The sequence below is a fragment of the Anser anser genome, assembly GCF_964211835.1.
Source record: "Anser anser genome assembly, chromosome: Z".
NCBI classification, from domain to species: domain Eukaryota; kingdom Metazoa; phylum Chordata; class Aves; order Anseriformes; family Anatidae; genus Anser; species Anser anser.
Genome location: NC_139723.1, coordinates 77,300,275 through 77,315,910, shown reverse-complemented (window position 1 = coordinate 77,315,910; position 15,636 = coordinate 77,300,275). Strand labels below are relative to the sequence as shown.

Sequence of the window (15,636 nt, the reverse complement as noted above, 5' to 3'; positions counted from 1 at the left end):
ACTTGCTATTTATAATTATTGGATGTATAACGCACTCTGAAGGTGGTGACTACTCCTCATGTCTGTAAGCCTGACAGCCTTCTTGTTCCCACTTGCTTTCCTTCTCTGTTTCCTCTTTTCCCTGCCTTTCAGGGGGAACTTGGGAGAGGGAAGTTGAGGCTGCAGCGAGCACAGAGAGACCTCAGACATTCCTAGAGGTCTCTATCCCCCAGGTCAGTAGGGTTGGTCTGTTCATGGCACAATCAAAAGGGAGGAGAGAAGAAACTGTCAGAAACAGGTATGTCCCAGCACTGACAAGCAGTGGGCATGATGGTGGTTATCACACAAATGTGGCAACGCTCCTATCGCAGGTCGTTCAACATACTTTTGACCATATCTTGCTGAGACACCGATAGCAGTCATTGATCTATTCTATTCCCTGTGCTTCTGCTGGTGACTGCACAAGCTTTACAGACCCCCAGAAAAGCCTCCATCTCTGTAACTGACCCCTCCCAGGCTTTGTGCTGCTGACATGGTTTGGTTTTGCAGGGTGTAGAAATACTTTTAACTGAAGCAACTTGTTTGTATTTGTCCTGGAGGTGCAGAGGGGTGATTCCTCTCTTTAACAGAGGATGTTCCACAGGCAGTATTTTGGTCTCCTATCTTGTTGCCTGCTTTCCCCTTGGCACAAGTTGAGGTTAAAAGACAAAAACCACAAAAACCTCTTGGCCTGCTGATAAAAGCAAAAGGAGAATCTTCTTTCATGGAGGCAGGCCACCAGACCTCACTGATTAAATAAGCAAATTTCACCAGACAAAATTTCTTTCAGTCCAGACCTTAGTCAGCCATTGAGGACCCTGTTATCTCTTGAGGGCCCAGAAAGAGAATTTGCATGAAAACAGGTAAAACTCCCCACATACCTACCCTAAGTATTTGTGGAAGTTGAAGGTGCAAAACCCCCACAAATCACACTCCAGAGGCAGTGAAAACAAACTCCTTTCCTCAGAGAATGTGTATTTGTAAAAAAAAAATCCCTTGGTTTCTTCTATGCTAGTCTTTTTGTAAGCATGGAGTTTCTGAGCGTGATGCTGACTTAAGTAAATGGTAGAAGAGTTTAACAAGGAAATCTACAACAGTATACTTTGCAAGGTTCCAAATTATCTGGCTTTGAACTACCAAAAGCCATGCTTTTGATGTCATGCTGGCCATGAGGAACTTTACTAATGAACATCTATATTTAAATGTTAAGGTACATAAGAAAAGGAATGGAAAATTATCGTCTTTTAATGTTGATACATAAAGCAGAGGGCATCCCACCACTGATTGGGAAAGTGTGTGCAATGAATTAGTCACCCCAGCTCAGAAGGATGACTACAGACTTGGTGGGAACTGAGAAAAAGTCCTGAATCTGAACAAAGTCCTGGAAAACTTTCAGAAGTGGAGAGACTGAAGAAACTAGAACTATTTGTGTGAGATGGGAAACTGTAGGGTTCATAATATGAAATAATGAATGGTTTAGAGAAAGAAGATAGTGATTGATGTGCTGCCCAGCTTGTAATGTCAAAGTATTCCAGAGAATTAAGGAGGATTATTTGAAACTAATAATAGGAATAGTTTTCACATACTGTGATTAATTAGTCCATGAATCTTGCTGTTAAACTCAAAGCCCAGCAATATTCCCAAACAGCTTGGCATTTGTGTGAATAACAAAGACTACCCAGTGTATTTATAGCACATGTTCAGAACAGAAGTTGTAGAGTTTTGAAACCTCCTGGTTGAGCTGAGCCCTATCTCAGTGTAAGGGCTTAGGAGGGACAAATTCTTCCTCACCACGTAATGTAGATACGTGATGTAGTCTTCTTTGAGACTTCTGGTACAGAGAAGACACAGCAGCTTCAAGAAAGAAGATTTCCAAATGTGGGCATGTCCTATAATGGAAGGCCTGGGAGCCTCCTGTCTTGAGGGGTCTCCTCTACCCTCTTGAACGTGCTTGAAGTGAGTTAAAGCAGAGTGGTCATCCCTCTGGTGCATCCCCAGGAACGTTGACCTGCTCATCCAGTACAGAGCCAAGGATCATCTCTGTTTGCTCTCCCTTTTTCTCCAGTACTATAGGTCTGTGCATCCTCTGCAGCCCAGCAAGACTTTCCTTAGCAGAAGACCTTGGTTAATCCAGGGTTATCAGATTTAGTTAGTTAGACCCTTAATGCTCTGTTGAGCCCAGTCATTCCGAGCCTAATTAGCACATGAGCTGTCTTCTGGAGCATTATCCTAAAATAAATGTCTCACTCAGGGCAGCTGATCACTGTCCCAGCCGGAGCTTTACAAGCCGAGTTTGGTTTGAGTCGCCAGCCCCTGCTGAGGGATAAGTTTCTCCTCTCAGAAGAAAAGTATTTGTAATCATTAGTAGAGCCTGGTCTGCTTCATAAGTATTTTATTAAGGTTCTGGCTTGCCTTTTGTTAGTTCTGTTGCATGGAAAATATTCTGTAATGTAAATTAATGCTGCAGTTTCATCCAGATCCTCTGAGCTCTGCCTCGCCGCTGTGCAAACACATACACAAGTGGAGAGAGACGGGTGTCGGGATGGGGACAGCTCTTGTATGTGAGCAGGATGAAAACCTTGGGACTGCTCAGAGGGGTGGTAAACGCAGTAGGAGATAAAATGCTCTCCCTGCCCTAACACAAGGACAAGTAATGAAGGTAAATGTTGGTACATTCAAAAGGACTGACTGACAGCTACTACTGTGGCATGTAATTACCTATGGAGCTCAATGATTCAGGATGTTACAGGGTCCAAAGAATCAGAAAAAAACCTGGGCACTACCAGGGATGTCAAGAATATGTAGCACTATGATTTTAAGGGCACCTAGCTGTTTATGGAGGGGTTATGAAACCTGCTTCTGGCATAAAGCATTCTCAAGTAGAGGCTGCCTGTGTTGAGAGGGGGAAAATGGAATAGCCAGTCGCTTGTTTGTACACTTTGGGGTTATTACACCTCATGCTGAGCCTCTGAACTCCGCTGCCAAAGGCGAAGGACTGGGCTGTACTGGCCATCTGATTCAGTCCACAGACTTCTGTGCTCCCATGCTGAAATTAAAAATTCCCTGAGGCTGTTGATCCATGAAGGCTAAATATGTTCATCTGTCCATGGCTTCTTTCTCCTCCCTCTGTTTCTGAGCTAGTGGCAACAGTCGCCCTAGATTTTTTAATTCTTGGAAAAAAACAGCGTTCTTGATAGACTTGTTTTGGGCAGGGAGGTCACATCAAGACCTGCTGTGTAGGGCAAAGAGCAGTTTCTAATCTTGCACGGTCTCAATATGTGCTGAGAGCTGGGAAGGGTTAAAGTTTTCCGCAGTCTTGGCAGGAGTCAGCTGTTGGACATAGCTGCTGTTTGAAAAACCATTTAGATTTGCAGTGCGTGGAGGACCATCTAATAAAACCAGCCTGCTGCTGGGATGTTTTTCTGTTTGTGTTTGCTTTTGGGGCTTCTGATCCAGTTGCACACAGTATGTACTAAATTCCTTGTACAATTGCATAATTTAAAAATAATAAAGCTCTGCAAATGTAGGTATTCTGGATAGCTGGCAGAACTGATGCCCATCACTGCGAGGTAACGCCATACCTGCATTGCTTCTATTCACACAGCTGCTGTAACAAACCATTATACCACCACTGTGTTCAAGTCTGAAAATTATCCTGTAAGGGCTTTTTGACACCTCTAGCAGTTTTATTTGTGGTGGATTGGGGGGTGGGTAATAATGTAGTTGTTTCAAGAACTTTTTCCTCATTTTTTTTTTCTTCAATTTCAACTGAATACCATATCCACGTTTGCTCCCCATTCTGCTTTTGCTATGTTGTTAGATCTATAACTTAATGTTATACATCTAGGTTGTACACCTATAATCTGCTGTCCCAGAAATGGTTGTTTTTCACTTGATACTGAGTGCTTTGTATATACGTGGAGCTCTGGGCTAAGCAGACAGTGAACATAATTTCACAGCCTCTTTACCTGAGCTGTCTTACGACTGAGCTCCTTATTTCTCGCATTTTCATCTGTGGTCGCTGATACTTTTGCCTTGCAGTAAGGGTTCGGGCTTGCTTTGCAGCTGTGATTCCTGCCAGGCATGGTCTTGATAGAAAAACGTTGCCATCTCAATCTGGATAGAGAGCAAGTAATAATGAAGTCATGCAGCCATGGAGTGGCTTGTGAGCATGTATGTGCCGACCTGCGCTGCAGTAAGATCTTATTTCCTGTGAAGACAGGCCTTCTTTGTCCCTTTTTGGGCTTAGCTCATCTCTTTTCCCCACGTCACGAAGGTGACAGGGGATCTAGAGATCCATCCTGAGATGGAACTGTACTCATATGCTTTCTTTGTGCAGACGAAACTTCTGAAATTATCCTCCCATAACCTTTGGATAAGCAGGACCTCTCTTTTGTCACAGTCTGAGCAAAGCCGAGCTGTCTGAAGCCATCTTCCAGGAAATGTTAGGAAAGTCCTGAGGGCCCAGTGGGAGAGATTTGTGACCTATTAATTCTAGGGATGCTTCACATCCCCAGCAACCCCTGAAATTTCCAATGCTGAGAACATTCCCACCCATATGAAGCATCTGTGCCCTCTCTGCCTCTTGCTGTGATCTCAGCAGCCTTCACCCCTGCAACACACACCTGAGCAAGGACGGCTGCTTGCTCACAGTTGCATGTAGCCATATAACAGAGAGGCTGGGAACAGCCTTGCCGTCTTGTGTGCCTCCAGGCACAAGTCAGGGAACCAGCTTTGATCCGTGAAGCCACAGACATGGTCCTCAGTTGGTCATGTCTGTAGAAAGAGCATATTCATGAAGTAGCCACCTGATAGTCACTGCCCTGCTTCGTGGCTAAGCCCTGGAGAAACTGCAGCCAAGGAGGAGTTCAGCCTGACATCTGAGCTACTGAGTCTGCCCAGTAATTTCATTTGCTTGTAGGATTCTTTTTCTTTTCAGCATGGGTTCTCGAGGACTTTGGGAATCTCGTAGCAGCCAGGCACCAGAACCCAGCTGGATCCATGGTTCAGGAAGGAACTGTGTAATTTCTGCTCTTGCACAATCTTAGATGTGCTTTCAGAGTGCTCAGGCTGAAAGATGCTATGGAAATGTGGTCCCTCCTCCTGCTGCTGCCACTACAGTGTCTGCGATAAGAAAGGATTTACTGTGCTTGGAGTTTAATTCAGCAGCAATTTCAGAGAGATATTAACATCAGAGTCTCTTTCTCCTCTGCAGATTTGCATATGGTAATTAGGAGCATATGTGGTGGGGGCTGGGTCAGAGGACGGCTGGAGGAGGAGGAGGAGCAGATTCCAGCCCAGATCACCCAGGCCATGTCCCTGAGTCACGGCCTGCAAGCGGCTCCTGCTGAGTGCCACATGCCAGCTGGTGAGTCAGGGAGCAAGGGAGCACAGACACGGGAGAAACTGGTTCTGTCACTGTCCAGTGGTGGCTGGTATGGAGGTGCTGCTTGAGCTATTGTTAACGCCTTCTGTAACTCAAAATGCCCCAAACAGCTGGGACTTCTTTTCCTCTGACTAGGAGGCAGTACCTGCTCATCCTAGTTGTGTCATCGTTAGGCACGCACGCACTACCTATTATTACTTTCATCTCACTCGCCCTGTCATCTCTGCTGGCAAGCTTCTCTTCCCTGACCTGAGCAGCTCCTTGCTGTCACGTGCACAAGGCTGTGATTGACCGTCACATGCTGCAGTTTCCATTTTGAACACATCATAATCCTATGTAGCGCTGGGATGTAATGATACATTAATAATGGACTTAGTCAGGCTGTCCTGGAAACCTCTGCAAAAATCTCTGGCCCAGGCAGCACCTTGCTGTGGAAAAGAAAGTGGTCTTTTCAGGAACTTGCTCAAGACCACAAGAGGAACCAGCCTGACCTGAGGCAGAAATTTAAGAAACATCTAGTCCTTCGATCTTGCGGCAGTCCCCTGTAAACACTGGGTGCTGGAATATTCACCCTGGAACCAGGCAGACCACCCTCACTGTGCTCCCTGTTCCCTGAGGGAGGGAAGGGCAGCAGAAAGCTTAGGATGAGTCGAACAACTGCTATTTCCTCTTGCACCTTTTCTTTCATTAAACATGCTGGATGATTTATTAAATCATTTAATGAAGCGTGAGTTTGTAGTATTAACTGGCAATAAATGAGCAGATGTCCAAACACATACCATTAGCTAGTCCCACCCTACTACAGCTTACGGGCTTCCCGAGTCCTCAAATCCCTTCTCTTTTTACTCACTTGGATAGTTCAGTTCTGTCCCCAGGCCATTCACCCTGTGCCCCTTGCTCCATCTTCATCATGCTGTTCTCTGAATGCCCTCCAGCTCGCTGGAATTTTCCTATTGAGTTGTTTTGTTTTGTTTTTTAACCATTCAGTGCTTTCAAACAGTGCTTTCTGGCAGCTTTTGGCTTGACAAAGCTGGGACAGGGGTGAGCAGCGTTACTGGGATCCTGGAAACTGGTGGCACAGCCAGTGAGCCACTGCCCCAAGCCCTGAGAACCTCCACGGTGCCTGTCCTGCGGAGTGGCTGGAGGGTGACTTTTGGTTTGAGCTCTTCTCCCAGCCCTTTCACCTAGAGGTAAACCTACAGGGAGTGAACTGGAGCCCTCTTTCTGCATGGAGCAACGAGAAGATGTCTGTATTGTGCCCGTGGCTGCAAGCTCACACAAAGTGCTGCTTTTCGCAGCATTTCTGCTCATGCTTGTCGTGTAGAACAGTATGGCTTCTTCAGCTGTGTTAGTGCAAATGTTCTGCAGGAGTCAGGGATTCACATGGAACGATGCCTAAATAACAAGCAGCTCCAATACAAAAGGATTTTTGCCAGTTCATCTGTGGAACTATATGTCCAGCTTTTAACCCCGTTTTTCCATCTTTCACCCTTGAGTCACTTGCTTGATCTTGGTTCATGTGAGGAAGATGATGATGACTGAAACCATCAGCCTCAGAAAGAGGCACCAAGAACTATCACAGGTAAAAGGTTTATATAGGGCATTTGATTTCGTAGATGAAGTGGCTGAGATTTGTAGAAACAGTAATCTGTTCAGAAAAGCCAGCCTCCAAAAAGCCAGCACCTCCTCCAGCTGACAGGTCTGATGATCTTGCTCCTGCCTCATCTTCCTCCATTCTCTGTGCACAGTCTTTTTGCATTTAAATCACATTTATTTCTTAAATCTCTGCATGCCTCCCTTGCTATTGCTTTATATTTTGTGAGAAAAGCTGGGTCACTGTCTTCTGGACCCAGCCACGCTTTGCGTGCAGCTGCCAGCGTTGAGCAGAGCAGGCTATCAAGCAATCAGTGGTGGAACCCCAGAAGTGTTGGGTAGACAAGTGGTAACAGATAGCAGGATAAGCCTGGAGGTCTGTGACCACCACACCTCACCGTCAGCACTTGGAGGCAAGGCCCGGATGGCTCCTGCACCTTCCCAGCAGTGATACAGTGAAGCTGTGCTTCAGAGGCCAAGGAGCTGCACTGACAACCCTCAAATTAGCGCAGCATCCTCAGCCTTTGAGGGTGGAGGAGAGGAGAGAGGTGGAGGCCTCTGTGTAGTGCTCAGACCTTGACTGGCCCAAAGCATCCCCAGGTAATGAGGTGTCTGGCCCTCGCCTTCCCCAGGTAACCAGTAAGCACCTCAAGAGAGAGCTGACTGTATAAACCAACCCATCTTTCCCCCTTTAGCAGCAGATGGTGTCAGTGTGGAGCAGGTAAAGAATTTTGATGTTTGCAATCAAAATGGCTGTTGCGCTGATGCGTCTAGAGTTACGGTGCTCCTTGCTTGCCTCCCAGACTTGTGCTGCTGTGACACACTTTTCCATTTTCCATTGCTGGGTGATGCTGTGTTTGCTGTTGTGTGTATAGGACTGAGAAAGCTTCATCACTCTGTGGGCTTGTGCTATTGCAAGTGATAAATAAGAAGAACTAACCTATTTGGCTAAAAGTGTCTGGGTACAGACTGCCTATCCCTACTTCTGGAAATCTCTCCTTGCAAAGGGGTGTGATGGCTTTACAGAGAGCTGGTCAAAGCCAGCAGAATCTGGAATTGCTCTTCTTGCTGGATTTTACACCCTAGTGTAGATCTCAACCTACCATACCCTAAACAGAAGAGGGAGGATCCTTCTGCAGTCTTCCAGAATCAGGGAGGAAGAGCCAAGAGATGGTACAGCCAGGGAGAATGGGTTGGGAAATGAGCAATCCTTGAGCTGGCAGTGCCACTGCCTAACCTCCCTGCATCCCTGGGACAGGAGGATGCACAGACAAAAATCACGCGTATCCCTAGGGAAGGTGTCAGAAGAATGGCTCCTGGCAGGAGCTGGCAGCATGCCCCCTTTGATACTGGACCTCAGAGCCTCGTGCTGGGAGCAGGCTGTAGGTGCAGGCAGAGATGCTGCAGCATCTGTGACAGCGGATCACAGCTGCCGCCGACACCAAATAGCCGGGCAGCGCTGCGTGCTGCAGCCAGAGCTGCAGAGGGACAGCCGGGAGTGCGCGAGCTCCCTTGACATTTTGCTGTGAAATGTCAAAGTGTGCCTCTGCAATCCCTGTCCTCCCACAGCAGCATCTGCACCGAGGTGAAGCGCGTGCTGCTTGGCAGGGCTTGTCAGCGGATGGGTGCCGGTGCTCCAGGCAGCCATCTCCCAGAAGCAGCAGAGGTCCCGTGCTTCGGCAGTGAGGCAGTTTGGTTGTCACGGTCTGGATCCTCAAAACGATGCCTTTCAAGCTGTCACATAGTGGCAACACCCAAAATACAGCAAAGCCTTACGGAGAGATGCCATCTAAGTGTTAAAACCAGCTACAAGGGTAGTTAATGAGGGAAGGGGAGGTCTGAATGAGCAAGAGGGCACTGGGAGAGCAGGGCTGGCTTTTTGCCACAGTGCTGGGGGAAAGACAGGACAAACAGGGACTCCTGCTGCTACAAGTACCATCAACAGTGCACAAGGATCAAAACAGGGCGCGAACACTGCCCAAGCTGTTGAACACCACTTTCAGCGTGTGTGTGCCAGGCACAGAGCCAGGAGCTGCTGTGGCTGATGGTGGTTCTTGAACAATGTGGTCGTGGGAATCCGCGAGGTACACGATCTCCTCCCAGGAACCGGACTGAGAAGGGACTCATGCCTTTCAGCTACTGCAGGGCCGTGGGAAAGGAGCCAGAGGAGTGGCTGAAAGGGCAGTGAAGGGTGGTATAAGCACGAGGAGACTATAGGTGCGGGGAATTTAGGGTCTCACGACAAGCCACTGAATGTGGTCCAGGTGACCTCTCTACTTCAGAACCTAATCCTGGCTGAAACATACCAGCAGAAGCAGGTGTGAGGGTGTGTGTCCCTCGTGTGGGTCTCTGGTAGAGTCTAGCCTGATCCACAAGGCTTGTCAGCTTGCTAACACTAGTGTTAGTGTTAGCTTTTACATCATTGGGTTTTTACTGTAAACACCAGGTCTGTTTCCATCTTTCTATTTTTTTTTCTGCCAACACTTCCTGTCTCTGTAAGAATCTGTACTATGCGTGGGAGGAAAGTACTTCTTTTGATCAGCTTTATTTTAGCATTTTTTAATTGCTATTCTTATGCTGTGCAGCTGGAAGAACTGAAGCTCCTGATCTTCCTGTAAAGCTGTCTCATTGCTTACACTGTTGCTCTGACTTCACTTATCCTACATTTCTCAATTTCTTTTCTGGGCTCCCATGTGCCTTTGAGGCTCTAGTCCAAATCCATTATCAGCTCATAGTCACACACACTGGGTTGATGTAGATAAAGACTTAGATACTGTAAAAGTCACTTTTTTAGTGTCTGAAGATCACTGGTGGCAGCAGACCCAGGGTCCTGGTGTCCAGAGATCACAGTATGTGGTGACAGGGTGCTGTGAGCACTGGGGATGCTTGGATGGGATGTGGGATGTGGATTGCTGACCGACAGTGTTTGGGCTGGGGATTTCAGAACTTGGGGCTGATATTTGAGAGCCCTAATTCCCCTCAGCATCACCCTGGCTCAACTTTTTTTCTGGTTTCTCCACCTCCTTGGTGCCCCAGCTGCTCCCCCCCCCACCCCCCCAGCTTCTCTGCATTGGTTTCCCTGAAATGCAGAAGGAAATGCCAAAGGGCTGTTGAAGCAGTACTGTTGTAAAATACAGTAAATACTCAGATAAGCAGGTAAGTGTCACACATAGAGTGACAGAGCAGTAGGGGACTGTGAACCAAGCACCCAGGACCATAAGAGGAACCAGCCTGAGGTGAGGCTTAGCCATCAGCAAAAGGTTTGCAGAAGGCAGCGTGCTGCATGGCACCTATTTAACCATCAGCAGCTGCTCCCCATGGCCTCTCTGACAGAATCATCTACTCCTTTTCACAGGAGAGGCCCTCGTGTGCTTAAGTACTTGCATACTTTGGCTCTCTCCCTGGGCACCATTAAAAGAGTTCAGGACCTCATGGGGCCTCCTGGGTTTTGGAGAAGAATGGTTGTTGCTGCTTTCCCGTTCCAGTCTGTTCCTGCTTTCCAGTTTGTGCCCTGACCTCTGTCTCTGTAGTGCTGCAGTGCAGCGAGGGGTCTTGCTTGTAAAGGAAAGTTGAGGATACCTAAAGGCAGGTAAAGACATTGAATCCAATGTGAGAAGATGGATTGCCCTCATCAGAGTGCAGCTCCTCATTTCAGACCCTGTGCTCTCTGCCTGCTTTCCTGTGAGTCTGCAATGCTGTCAGCAGTGAGGTTTTCATTTGACACAAAGCCTGTGATCTCCTTTGATCACTTGAGTGAAATCAGTTACCCCAGGTAAGTTTGAGAGGGGTCATCTAGAAGCACAAGCATTGTCCCTGGAGTCCAGAGAGAGAGGGACATGTTTGTCTTCCGTTGTAATGCTTTCCCTGAAGAAGATTGCTCAGGTACTCGTGCTGACAAGGACCACTCTGTTTAGGTCATGAAGTCTTCAGTCAAACCAACGATGCTTTAAATATGCACTGCCTTTCCTGAGAAGTGACTTTCTTTGTGTTTTTGTCTCTCTCTAGGTATCTGAATTCCCCCATGAGAAGTGTCCTACCAGCCTCCCATGCACAGCCCTACCTGCCCATGGGTAGCACCAACTTAACTGATGTCCTGAAGAGCATTCCTCACCATGGATAGTCCACCAAAGCTGACTGGCGAGACGCTGATTGTCCATCACATTCCCCTGGTGCATTGCCAGGTCCCAGATAGACAGTGCTGCTCCGTGAACAAAAGGACCAACCCCTTCTGTCAGCCAGATCTGAGCGTTACACGGACCTCTGCCCTTCCAGAGAGAGACCTCTCACAGACCGACTCCTTGGTGTACAGCAGCTTTCTCCAGGCCTCCGAAAGCTCAGCAGAGGCCTCAGAAAACAGAGAAGGCAAAGCGAGGGACTTGATTGTCCCTAGTGCCAGCAAGCGACACAACCCTTTCTTACTGAACGAGGGAGAAGACCTCAGCATCTTTGGGGATGACTTGGGTCAGAAATCTTTCCACCTTCACAACTCCCTTGTGGCTGGCAAACCTCCTTTTCACCTGCATGAGCTAGCTTTGCCTCCTTTCCACCTCCACGACTCCAACCAAATTGTGAAATCCTGGAACATGGCCAGCCGGTCCGGTGTGGTAGATGGGCAGGAGGACAAAATCAGCAGTGACGACATCCAGAAGAGGAACAATGCGAACCGCTGCCACCAGGCCACCGAACGCATGGATCTGGATGAATGCAGCTGCCATCGCGGCAGCTCCTCCAGCTTCTCCTTTGATGGTGGCGACCAGGAGTGGAACCAAAACACGGGCGAATCACTGAGGAATCAGGATGCCCTGCACAGCCGGACGTGCAGCTGTTCCAGCTCCGAGCTCCATCGCTGTCGCTGCTACAGTTCGTCAAGTCAGTCTGAAGTGATTGACCAGCAGATGGGCTACATCAGCGACTCTTCCTGCAACAGCTCCGATGGGGTGCTGGTGAACTTCAGTGCTCTCTACAACAAAATGAACGGCCATTCTCGATCTAACCTGAATTCAGCCAACCTGTCCTGTGACTCTTCTTTCTGCAGCCACTCAGACACGGGAGCTTTTTACCTGGATTTGCATTCATCACCCACAGACTCCAAGATGTCATGTGAGTCGCATCACCCAGAGAGTTCAGGGAAGGCGTGTGAGTGTCACCACTCCTCCTCACCTGTCCTTGATGCTAACTGCAACTCCTACCACCTCCACTGTGAGCCTTGCACTTCAGAGAGCTCAGACCTCACTGCCTGCTTCCAGAGCCAAGCACGGCTTGTTGTGGCTACTCAGAATTATTATAAGTTAGTCACGTGTGACTTGTCTTCCCAATCATCCCCCAGCCCGGCAGGATCGTCCATAACTAGCTGCTCGGAAGACCACACCAAAGGTAGCCCAGCCCAGCCCACTGAATACTATCTTTTTAGAAGGCCTGACCTGAGACAAGAAGAAAGCAACGTGGAGTGCAGTGAAGAGGAGACAAAGGGAGAAACCACGCAGAACATGATTGAGGGCCAGGTCTATGTGAACGTGTCGCCACCTAACCTCAACACAAGCCGGCAGCGCTCCAGGAGCTATGATCAGAACCTCGACAGGAGCCCTAGCAGCAGGCTGGGCTCTCTGGAGCGCATGGTGAGCTGTCCGGTCAAGCTGAGTGAAAGCCCAGCGATACCCATCCAGAGTTCTCCCCCGAAGCGAGTGACATCTTTTGCCGAACTTGCTAAAGGCAGGAAAAAGAACGGCACCTCCCCACCGCTCCGGTCCAGTGGCGATTCCTCCTTGGAGTTCTCCCCTATCCCTGAGACACAGCGGGATTGCCCAACCTTTCTTGAAGAAAGAGCTCGCCGCAGCCAGAGTCTTCCACCCATGCCCTTCGTCCACGGCCTGAACCGGAGCTGCGAGGGCTTCTGTTTGAATCACCCTTTTGGGGACAGACAGGCTTTGTGCTCCACCAAAGACTCGGGCTCCACTGAGACCGTCCCCAGTGGGCACGGGGCAGGTGAGCAAGCCTCTCTCTCCCTGCTGACGGAGGCAGATGCCAACTTCTCAGGTAGCTCTGCCAGTGGCCACGGACAAAGAGATGTTAGAGCCCGAGCAGACGGTAAGGAGCCAAACTAGGCAGAGCGGAGAAGTAACAAGAAAAGCTTTTTGGGATTAGAGGGGAGCAGCAGAGGAATGTGCATGGCAATGAGACCGCAGCCTGTACAGTTCCCTGGTCTACTGGTCTCTGGGACAAAGCCCTGCTGTGCTTATTGCAGACCCAGATCAGTGCAAGTGGCTTGTCCTTCTATTTCTTTAGAGAACTGAGGTTTTGTGCAAACCTCCCATATCGTGTAAGGGAGGATAAGCACTCAGGGTCTATGCAGCTTGGAGGACTGTCTCATTCTGACTCCCTTTCAGGGTGCTGTACTCCCCCAGCCCATGACCTGCCCTTAGCTCCCAAGACAGATTTACAGATGCTCCATAGAGCCATGTTCCCAGCAGACAAAGGGAAGGGAACTGCTGGGCAGTTCTTAGCCTTTCTGTTTTGGATCCATATGGGGCAGAGGCAGGGAGGGAAGCGGCATAGCCAACAGTCCCCTCTTGATGCAGGGCTCACGGAGATCTGTCTCTGCCAGCACTTACACTATGAGCCCTACAGAGGTTAGAGGAGCCCTGTGTGTTTGCTGTAGCATCCTGGCCATTTCTTCTACAGTGCATAGGCCTGCAGCAGAGGCCCCTCTGGAGGAGCACATGGCCATTACCAGGGTAATTGTACCAGCTGCCTCGGTGGGAAAGCCTGTAGCACCTGAATTGCTTTCCACACTGACATTGGCATTGCATGTCTCCAACCGAGAGCAACATGCACGCCTAGAGGGTCTGATAAGAGACCAGAGGGAAAGCAATCCCTGCTAAAGGCAAGCTATAGGGAAAGAGGGCTGGCATACCCCTTGGGGAGCAGGTAACATTGAGGGTCTGCTTGTGAGAGGTCCTACAGGCCCTCAGCATCTTTGTCCCAGGATTTGCTGTGGGCTGGAGGAGTGGCAGGGATCTAAGCCAGGACCTGCCCAGCCATGCTGGGGTGCGGTGTGGATGGCGATCAAGGAACCTGGTCAGCCTGGCCAGGCGTGTTGTGCGCTGTGCACACAGTGGATCACCTTTAATTTGTGTCCTTGGGATGTGGCCCCATCAGGAACAGCAGCCATTCATGCATAGGAGATCAGCCTGGTGCACACCCTTAGGAAATCCTTGTCCATCATTTGCTGGGGCAGACTAACTTTTCCCAGGGTTGGAAGCTTCTAACTCTGCTGTGGGCCTGATTTCACTGAGAACGGTAGGGGCTGGTACAGGGAGAGGGAGGAAGGGAGCTGTGTCCTTGGGGGAGAACAGGTACAGGAGTTACATGTCCTTACCCTGCCAGCTCATGTGTGTAACTGGTTCAGACTTGAACCACTCTGCTTTTGTCACTGGTGTCTAGCTCATCCTCTTCCTCCCACAGCTGAGAGCATGTTCCCTTTTGCCTGTGACCCACCGAGCTCACGATGATTGTCCCTTTGCCCATCCTCACGTGCTGTCCCCCTTTCTCTCCCCGAAGGTGGCAGCACAGACAGCAAGCCTGTGGTGCGCTACAGCAAGGACCAGCGTCCCACGACTCTGCCCATCCAGCCCTTTGTTTTCCAGCACCACTTCAGCAAGCCGCCCAAGGCCCGTGCTCTGCACAGCCACTTTGCCTCCAGCCTTTCTCAACTCTACAGCTTGTCCAGCAACCGGCCTGCCAGCCAGCAGATCTCCTCCAATTTCCAGGCCTCTGCCACCTTGGCGGAGCAGGCAGCGGGGAGCCAAGCCCACAGCACGCTGCTGACCCAGCGCTCAGCGGATGGAGCTGCCTCCCTCAACGACGGCTGCATCAAGAAGCCAGCCCCGGAGACAACCCGGCCGTCCCCCCTGGGCAGTTATTCTCCCGTGCGATGCAACGTGCCTTTCTTTCAGAGCGTGGACTCCTCTTCCTCACCCACCGCGGAGAGAGCTGGAGAGAGCCAGCCTCCCAGGAGCAGGTCCTGCCCCATCTCTGCCAACCTGCTTCCTACCAGGTCTTCCCCTGCTGTCAGTGCCATGCAACCCTCCCAAGTCACCAAAGCCGATGCCCTGAGGCAAAAGGAGAACCCCAGGCTCGTTCCCAAGAAGGAGGCACCGCTGGAGCCAAGCCCACCGCTCTCTGAGTACCGACTCCACAGTGGGTCCCTCCTGCCCCTTTCCCTGGGCGGTGTGCCCGTGAGCCGAGGTGGAGCCCGTGCAGATCCCCACTGGAGGAGTGGCAGTGAGACCAGCAGCTCTGGTCCCCTGAGCAGCATGGGAGTGCGGCCCCTCAATGGTAGGTACCCATCCACCAGGACGTGCTGGTGGGGAACATCTCCAGCTCCCTGGCTGTGGCTGCCCTCTATAGCACCTCCCTTCCCACAGCAGCAACCTGAGCCAAAATGGCATCTGGGTGCTGCAGCATCCAGCAGCTCTTGTGATCACTGCCTGCAAAAGAAAGTCGTGCGCTAAGAGCATGTCCCTTCAGTCCTGGCTCCTACACAGTGTCTTCTGGGAGGGATGCTGATCCTACAGCTCCCCATGCTGGGTGCTGGCACCCTGAACCCGCTCCCCCTGTGCCTGCAGCCACCAGGCCATTGG

At 50.0% G+C, this 15,636-nt stretch overlaps 1 protein-coding gene across 4 annotated transcripts in view; it reads left to right on the top strand.

The window, feature by feature from the left end:
* The window catches only part of RUSC2 (RUN and SH3 domain containing 2), a 53,398-nt gene that overhangs the window by 26,728 nt on the left and 11,034 nt on the right, over nt 1-15,636 (top strand). For 3 of the 4 annotated variants that reach the window (XM_083816769.1, XM_083816768.1, XM_083816771.1), the window contains exons 3-4: nt 11,003-13,081; nt 14,555-15,331. In XM_083816769.1, the coding sequence (XP_083672895.1) occupies nt 11,110-13,081; nt 14,555-15,331 (2,749 nt within the window). In that variant the 5' untranslated portion in view covers nt 11,003-11,109. The remainder of the gene's footprint in view (nt 1-11,002; nt 13,082-14,554; nt 15,332-15,636) is intronic. The other variant, XM_083816770.1, reaches the window with a different exon arrangement.